General features: G+C 33.5%; 1 protein-coding gene across 1 annotated transcript; it reads right to left on the reverse strand.

Moving 5' to 3' along the window:
- Positions 1-3,843: 3,843 nt before the first annotated feature.
- On the reverse strand, positions 3,844-6,239 carry LOC116204118 (expansin-B15-like). The gene is made up of 4 exons (XM_031536199.1): positions 6,071-6,239; positions 5,816-5,928; positions 4,365-4,558; positions 3,844-4,274 (listed from the first exon to the last, which is right to left on the reverse strand). The coding sequence occupies exons 1-4, from the start codon at positions 6,237-6,239 to the stop codon at positions 3,947-3,949; spliced, it is 804 nt and encodes a 267-aa protein (XP_031392059.1). The 3' UTR covers positions 3,844-3,946.
- Positions 6,240-10,084: the final 3,845 nt, after the last annotated feature.

Here is a 10,084-nt window from a genome sequence, read left to right on the forward strand (position 1 = left end):
AAATTTGCCATAGTAAGAAGCACTTCTTTACACGAATAATCAGTTACTATAAATTGATTAACTCTTTATTTATAACTCTTTCATAATAGACATCGTTTGATGTATTGTGTTGAGTAATATGATAATCATAATTATAGCTTGCCAAATTTTATTTCTACTTTTATAACCGCGCATTGAGCGAGCGGATGTATGGAGCAAAAGAAATACAATAATAAAGAGAGAGTTCCAATAGAGGAAATCGTAACAGATTTAACAATTCGTGCAGAGCATATTGAAAGTCACGACATGCAAAGGTTGACCTTGTTAGTTTAATTAATTTACGTTATTCAATGAAACTAGCATATACTCTGATTAATATATATCTATATATATATATATGTATGTATGTATGTATGTATGTATAATCTCATGAAGAGCGGCATGGGATGGGATCTTTGATTCGCATGGATTACCAACAGAAGGCAAATCCTCAGGCGTAAGGACGAAAGCAAAATAAAATAATTTTTTTCGATTACAAATGACACAACATATTTATTTTTATGACTTTTTTCGGTCACAAAGAAGGCTCATAGTATAATATAATAATATAAAATTTTAATAATTAATAAAAATGTATAACTACTTTTCACGGTGAAAGTTGAACCTTTTAACAGGTAAAATATACTGTCATTATGCTGTACTCTCTTTCACATTTTATTTCTAAGACTTTGCTGGGGCAAAAGGAAAGAGCATGGAAAAGTGATAATAAGACAAAAGCTGGTGGCAGAAAGTTAGCCCCCCTGTTCTTTAAGGCACCTGCAGACATAATGAATTGTTGTTAGGGGTTCTTAATTAGTTAATTAGCTTTTGTTATCTTTATTCCTAAACTAATGTCGGATTTACTGTTCCCATCCTGTTCTCTCTCACCTTGTCATGTTTAATCTCAAGCCAAGAGACAACACCTAACTCTATATACACTCTTAATATTAATAATTGAAATATTTACTTGCCCCAAACAAACACGACAAATTAGTTTACCAACAAAATATTAGTTGAGTGATAAATAATTTCAACCTCTATAAAAAGATGAAAACAAATTCGAGTTCCGGTAATCTTGTTAGATACGTCAGAGTTTATTATTTATTCACTAACAACTCGAGCAATTACCAAAAGTAATATTGCCATGGCGGTTAAGTGGGCAATTAATTTCCCACAGCAGACTCCGAGGTTTAAACCCTATTATGGCCGTACTATAGGGATTCATTTGTGTAACATAACTTAGGGAGGACATGATTCATGATCCTTTGACTTGCTTTGGGAGATACATTATTGGTAGGTTAGTCGAGGTCGCACAAGCTTGCTCGAATATCAGAGCACCTGACAAAACCAAAACCGAACGAATAAGAAGTTGCCCAGACCAGGGTGTTAGCAGCATCACTCACTCCAAGCTCGTTCACTTTCACCTTATTTCAATTACTCCATAGACCAGCCGTTCTCTTTCGCCTAACTGTTTCCCGCTTGATTGCATCATGTCCGCTTTCACGGAAACGGGTGCATGGATCGGGCAACTTACCCAGCCCACAGTTTGAGTTGGACCGGATCGGAATTTGGACCCACAAGGTGGGCCTGGCTGAAAATCTATAGGCCCAAAGAAAATGGGCCTGACCTGGACGAACATCAGAAACCTGGGCTCTGCCTGGCCCAGCTTCTTCATTACATGATATGAAATACTCTCCAATTCGATATCTATAATCTATATCTATATATTATGCTAAGAGAGAGTTCCCACATAGTAGGCTAAAACAGACTTTCAAAGGTGAGCTTTCCTTTAGTCACATATCAATCAACCATGCTAAAAAGAAAAATAAAATAATATTATATATATATATATATATATATATTTGTCATTTCAAAATTCTTCTCTTCTTCATCTTAAGAGACAAAAATAGAGAATTTTACCCACAAAAAAAAAAGAATTTTTTTAAGACAAAAAGTTGAGTTTGAAATTTTTTTTTACCATATTACTCGAGTATTAGTACCATCAAACCAAATTCTTTTAAGTGTAATAATATTTAGCTTATCTCTTTGCGTAAAATCTGGCTCCATTTAATATAGCAAATCAAATCATAATTACTATTTTGTATTTTATGACTTATCAAGATTTAAATATTTCCTTTTAACTTTATCTTTAATTTTTTCCCTTTTAACAATTATACATACATATATATATATATATATATGTCAATATAGTGTACATATACACTTAAATTTTCAGACATACAATTGAGCATTAATTGTAAGACATTAGTTCACATAAAAGGGAGATCCCACTTCTTTTATATATTTAAGTAAGGGGATATTGCCATTAGAATACCTAGAAAATGATTATACATTAGATATATCGTATTTAAATGTGGAATCTTTTAATCTTACTTAGAAAGGACTTGACAAATTAGTTTTCGATGTATATTGTCGTTGACTGGATATATGAATATCCATTTTTGATATTAACTTCTTCCATCTGTTAGTCATTTTAATTATGACTCATTCATTTTGTCGAACTTATTCGATCATATGTAACATAAGATTGCATAAAGTTATTTTACACATGCATTTTAATTAATAAGCAGTACATTTTTTCTATCAACCTTAATGTGAAATCAATTAATTTATTATTATCTAACTTTTTTTTTGTGAATTAGAATATATTGTAAATTACATTTTTAAAGCAGACAAAAAGAAAAGGAAATCCCCGCACAACGGGCAGGTGTTTAGCCTAGTACTGCAGTACATATTATAATGTACAATGTACGTGTATATTTGCTGTTAGAAAAGATCAAATGAAGTCTAAATCCAACCAAGTAGGATGCATCTATTTAGCATTGTACGGTCACTTTAGGCCAATTTTATCACTTTATGTGACTGGACGGTACTGTCCTTCCAATTAAATGTTTGTTTGCTGGCAAATTTTGAGTTTTTTTTTTAAAAGAGTTTGCGACATGCCTATGGCGATGTTAGCCCTTAGCATTGCCATAGACGGCTTCGGTTGATGCTTCTTAATTCCTAACGATGGCAAAAAGCCGAAATAAGCCTCGGCTGGCTCTATAAATGAAGTGGCATAGACGAAAATGAATGGGCACTAGTCAGACCTTGTTTTGCCTTGGTCGATGTCATCAATTGGGAGTACATGTGTTTTTGGTGCTCTTAATGTTGGGATTAATGGAAATTTAGTTGGACTACGTTTGGTAGATAAAAATGAAAACAAATATATAATGGATATCTCATCTTCCCACTTCATTTTCTTACCTCAGTGTTTCCTTTTCTTTTTTTAAATTGAAGAGAACAATCCACTAGGATGATACTTTTTTTTTTCAACCCGGTGAAATAATCTTTCATTGAAAAAATTAAGTAATATTTCACCATCTTAACTAAATTTTATATAAGTATCATATATTATCTTTTTAATACATACATAGAATGCCATTTTGGTAAACATGTTATAATCTTTTAATTAAACTACTTTGCATGTTCAAATTCAACTTGGAAAAAGACCATTTTTCTCTCACTATAATTTTATTTCACTCTATTGAACTAATCTACTCTGGATCCATTTTATTATTGCGTACCAAACCATAGGGCAAATATACCTGTATCTGTAATGTTTAGTATCTTTCCTGAGGCTTTTGTCCGCTTCCCTCTACCGGAAAAGAAGTTCATCATCTTTGATTGATGTGATCAAATTATGCGTCTCCGAGAAAGGACGTTCACTAAATACATTTATATCATCCGCAGAATCTATCTTATTATAAGATCTGCCCCGTACAGCTTTCAATTTAAATGTGGATTTAAGCATATATACTAATCATGCATGTGTATAAACTAGTTGGATTGATCTGCATCTACAGCGACCACTTCCTATACATAATAACTATTTGATTACTCTGTGCTAGCGTGAGTCGCAGGTTGTTTAGAAGTTGGCGGTTGATCGGTAGGTTTGGCCAGGCTTCCATCCTGCAGGAATGACGTTGTTGGCCACTAAAGTCTTGCCCGAGTTGCCTGAAGTAAGCCGGATCGAGAATGGGCCCTGAAGTGCCGACCCGGAGTCCAGTTTCCAAACTGCACCCCAGGAATGCTGCATGGGGAGCCACGAGTTGGAGCCTTGAGCTTGCTTGATATGAACAGCTGCGAGATCACCATCCCCGTTCTCATACTTGATCAGAACAGCAAAGTAGTAGGGGTTGGATCCTGAATCAACACGGAAGGTCAATGACACACCGTGGTGATTGCACTGCACCCTATATCACAAGGCGATCAGCAACAAATTAGAGAATACGATATAGGGGAGAAATAGATTTCCATGAGAATATGAGAGCTCATATGTTTACCTTCTGTATTGGATCTGCAGGACTCCGGCATTACGCAAATCATCAGCCTTACCGGAACTCGCCATGGCTCCAAAAGCCGTGCCACTTAAATCGAAGTGAACCTTCTGAGACACACACGGCTCGCCGGGGCAGTTGTCTGTGATTACCACAGTCACCGGATTCCCTGAGCAAGCTTTGTTCTCTGTGCATTTCACCTGAAATTATATAGCCGGAATAAATGTAAGATATAACAGTAGGTATATTTGCAGATATACATGGTTAATGTGATGAAAAATAAATTCTTAAGATTGGCAAAGAAAAGGAAAAGACTATACAGGATTGGAATCATATAGATTATATTTATAAGTTCATATTTTGCATGTAATTATATATGTATTCAAAAAAGGTATAGTGCAGCGATGATACACGTTCTAGCCTAGGAACTAATAGCTAGGTAACCGATAAAACAAATACATATATATGTATATATGTATGCTAATATATCTATATCTATGATACAAAAGGGAAAAGATAAGTGGTTGGATCAAAGTGGTTTCAGTTTTAATACTCATGGGATTACTCGTGCCTTTTTACTAGATATTTAGAATTTCTATTTTTTTGTACTTTACCTCCCTTATAATCGAAAAAAAAAGAGATGGTTTGGGTAATATTCCTTATCTGAAAATGTCCATTCCAATAATAAAAAATATAACTTTAAAGTTATAAGTTGTAAAGGAAATTAAAAGGGCAGTTAAGTAATTTTATTGTTTATGTGACTACCCTATTTCTTTACACAATTTTCCATTCTCTTCTCTCTCCCTCTCTTCCTTTCCTCTCTCTCAGCCCTCATGTTCGAGTCTCTCACATGCTCTACTCTTTTATCTCATAATTTACATTTAAAAAAATTTAATTTCATTAATTAATATTTTAATTAACGAAAATACTTTTTAATTGTTACAAAAAATATATATAGAAGTTTGAAAATAAGAAAAATAGTTATATTTTTTGGAGAATATAAAAGTGCAAGGAAAAAAAGTTACGAGCTGCCGTACGTGGTACGGGTGTGCATCTTATTTATATATATATATATATATATATATATATATATAGAAATACTCTTCCAACACTCTCCCTCAAAAGAAGTTACTTGTGGAGCCGAGTTTGTGAAGGGATACCATATATCTATAACTTATGGATGTAATTCTCAATCTCAGCTCGATCGACCATATGTACTTGGCACATTCTTTTATTTAATTTTTTTTTAAAATTTATAAAACTTAGTTGACCAAATAAAAGACACCAAATTAAAGCACAAAATATGCCCTCTTCATGGGACCACTCAATTGATTTTAATATGAGAAACCAATCAAAGTGTGCGACATGATCCTCTAATGATGCCATCAGAAGATCATAATTCTCAATTTGTTGCATTATATATGTGTGTGTATATATATATATTAATGATTTTGGACCTGATAACAGGCTCCACACCCTTTGCCTGATTTAAATAGAGAAGGCCCTCCTGCAGAAACCATCGAAGAAAACGGATGCTGCCCTACCGAACTCTCGTATCCACAAGCTCCTCCTGCAAAGCCCAAATAATATATAGTTACCATTATAAGCATACATATCTTATGCATGAACGTACTGTATGTACATATCATTAAAGTAAGCTATACTGAACTTCCATATAGATATTAAAATAACGTTTCTCTGATTCAATTTACCATCACTCCCAAAGCCGTTGGCAGAGCCGTACCAAGTAGCACCTGCAGGTGACCATTTGGAACTGGAACTATTCTGGGTTCTCGAGAAACTGAACTTTCTAGGGTGGAAGGCGCAAGACGAATGCATGCGAAGAGAAAACAAGATAACGAAAAATGGAAGAAGAGCCATAGCTAGATAGTCGAGCGTTGATCACAGTCACTGAACAAAAACATGTATTAATTTTGTGGGCAATGACTGAATGGATTGTTTCTGCTCGAGGAAATGATCAAGGAGTATTTATAGAGTGGTCGAGAAGGCAGTGACACTTGATTCTCAATTAATTGGAGAATTTATGGGTCGTGCGTACTCCTTAAGAAACAAATTAATTTCCAATGTCCAATTTGAGACATGCGAATGCTCTCTTTCCAAGGTAATGCTGGTGCAATGATTTCCTTGACATAAGCAAGAGATTGTTGGAGATATAATAATTTACCTTTAATAGGTATAGTGATATAAATTTTGCAAATATAGTGAATATCTATTTAGTTTAGTAATATTTGATAACAAAAAGGTAGTTGGTGATTACATATAGCTTATAAGTTTACATAGTTTAAGGTGGTTTATATATTGGTTGAAACATTCACTATGGTTAATATAAAGGCTAGGGCTATTTCCACCCCCTCCATGGCTAACCCACCCCATTTATTGTTAACTCGACTAAAATACCTCTAATAATATACTAATTACTTTAACTAATATGGATAGGTACACAATTTACTTCCATTTGAATTAGTTTTTCTTTCTTTACACTAAATAGCCATTAATCAAAACTTATAATATTTAAAGAAAGAACGTTTCTACCTTTTGTAGATAGAAGTACAATATTACTCAAACAACATGAATTTTTTTCTCGGTAAAAAACGAGACCAAAGCCATGAAAATAAAATTTAATTACGCAATCATGTGGCATAGAGACCCCTGATACATCACAGAGAAGGAGAGTTTGAATACTCTCCAGAGGAAAATGAAATAGATGAAGGCCCCAAGAGAGGTAAAAAAAAATCTTTCAAGCAAGTCAATCCGCGCACGAGTTGTTTGCCTATAAGTATAGACAACATGAATCTCCTAATCCTTCCCAAAAAACCTTCGAACATACTTAATCAGATTACTAAAAACAAGATCACCAATAAAAGAATGAGTTCGTTTTTTCATATAATGGATTCATGCCGTTGTATTCATATGGTCATGTTTTTATTTTCCCATTTAGCTTCGATCATAATAATATTGATATATTAAATGAAATTATTCATGAATTTCAATTTCTAATAATTGGTGCATACTAAATTAGCTATATTGTATGAAAAATTATATTACATAATCTACACCTTTAGAGAACAATTAAAAGTAAAGGAAAAAAAATGATAGCATCCATTGCATTGTCTTCGGCTAATTGCCCATATGAAAAATTCTCCCTTGAAGTAAAGGACAGAAAACAAAAAACGATACATTATCTCCATATTCTAATTTTTGTTTTTGTAATTTTCGAGTAAAAAGTCACTTTGGTGTATATAAATATTTTGTTCTATTTTTCGTTTTTTATCCTTTGAGATTTTTTGAGAGATGAATTATCTTTTACTCATTCATTATACGAAAATATGAAATTTCTTTTAAGGAATATTATGGGATAAGTAAATGTGTAGAATAAAGAAATTTTTAAATGGAAATTTTAATGCATTAACTAATAAAGGAAGGGATGAAAAATTAACTAATGATTTAAGGGACTTATCCATATTTAATCAGAACAGTTAATGTGCTATAGTATTGAGTATATTTTGGTATTATGAACAATAACTGGGGTGAATTAGCAAAATGGGGGTGGAAACGGCCCTAGCCTAATATAAACTACTGGCATGAATTCACCCTTTGGGTCACCGCGCATATTATTGTCTCTAAGCACTCCCCATTATATACAATCCAAAGTGTTAAGGTAGGTCATAATTGCTAATTTGAATCGGTTTTATGTTCTTGTCCTTGGCCTTTCTATATATTGGTCGATTTTTGAGATATACAAGATACGTACTTTTTTGGCCAGAAGTGCATCCTTAAAAATATTATTTATATGAAAGTCAAATCAATTATCATTTATTCAAGGATAAATTGTACTGGTGATCCAAAAAATTTTACAAATGTTTCAATATGGTACAAAAAGTTTTTTTTGCTAATTGATGGTACAAAATGTTTTGAAATTGTTTCAGTATAGTACAAACCGTCATCTCGCCATTGACATCGTCAAATCAACGCTGATGGTGCAAAACTAGTTTTTGTGGGACGTTAAATGATGGTGCAAAATGTTTTGAAATTGTAACTTAACAGTACAAAATATTTTACGTAAGTTACATGATGGTGCAAAAATTACAGATCTTGTAAAGGACGACTTGACGGCGTTAATAGAGAGATGACGATTTGTACTATACTGAAACAATTTCAAAACATTTTGTACCATCAAGTAGCAAAAAAAACTTTTTGTACCATATTGAAACATTTGTAAAATTTTTTGGATCACCAGTGCAATTTACCCTTTATTCAAATAAAAAAAATCAGTTATTGTGTTTTCGCACATTGTAGGACATTTGCTCTTATCACCTTACTTTTCTATCATGGTTCACAAAGGATCTATGTATATGTATGTATTTATATATATATATATATATATATATATTTGTTACAAAAAGAATTTTTTTTGGGTTACAAAAGGAATCTATATTTGTTTGGTTGAAAAAAGGAATGTATATTTTGCCTATATGGTTTCCTACATCACTAAAAGGATGCATGCTTGTTCTATAGAACATGTGTGCGATCCATTATAAGTTCTTTCTATATAACGGCTGATCCAAACTGACATATATGGTCAATTACAATAAGATCTAGCAACATATTTGATGCACATTTATAGAATGGCTAGCTATATATATATACATTTATATATTCAAAGGAAAATTGATCTAGTTATAGGGTGCTTCTTCGCTATGGATTTTTAGATTTTTCATACCATACGAAATCAATATGAGTACTTAGATCGCCCTTTATTTAATATAGATCGTCCATTGTACATAATTTTTTTTGAAGTATTTTCATTCTTTATTTTCCTATTTTCCTCCCACAAACCTTTATCAGTGTTACAAATTAGTCCTCACGCGTGGACCAATGAGGTAGTGGTGCGTCATCGACCATAAAAATTTTTAAAAATATATTTAACATTTAATTATAATTTTTGAAATTTTTTTAAAAAAGAACCCTACTGGAATTCGGTAATAGAGTTCTGGGAGGGGGATGCTACTGAAATACTACCTATCAAAGCTTTTACCTGTGCCAACAAAGTAATCCTGGTGGGATGGACACCTCCCCCACGGGAATTCTACAAACTGAATTCCTATTTCAAGTATCGGCCACCCGGGACCTGCAGGAGCGGGAGGAATCATTAGAGATTTCGACGGCTGTTGGTTTAACGACTTCTTGATGAATCTAGGAGACACAACTAGTGTGGTAGCAAAGTTATGCGCACTTAGGCAGGGTCTTCCACTAGCTCTAGAATCGGGAATTGGCTAGGAGGATCTGTGTTGATATTGATGATTCACTATTGGTAGACTGAATCTGGGGAAGGGCTCTTAGAATGTGGCTTTAAAACCCCTAATTGACCTGATTGATAACTGCAGGATGTCGAGTAACCAATTCGAGAAATTATGCCAAGCCATGTCTATCGGGAGGCAAGTGCGTGTGGTGATGCTTTGCGAAGAGGTTTGGAGGTCAAACTGCTCTGCATGCTTCCTCTGAACCATTGAAGATCCCCTTGGATCCAAGCCTTGTTATGATACTGTTTTTTTTTTTTTTTCCTTGAATGTTCGGATACTATTCCATTTCATGGAATTACGGGTTACATATGAAGCCTTTAAAGGTTCGGTATAATAGTTCTGATGGAAAGCTTTCATGAGGTTGAAGATTGATAATCTACAGAATCCACATATACAAAGTATCGG

The sequence above is a fragment of the Punica granatum genome, chromosome 4 (assembly GCF_007655135.1).
Source record: "Punica granatum isolate Tunisia-2019 chromosome 4, ASM765513v2, whole genome shotgun sequence".
In the NCBI taxonomy this organism is placed as follows: Eukaryota; Viridiplantae; Streptophyta; class Magnoliopsida; order Myrtales; family Lythraceae; genus Punica; species Punica granatum.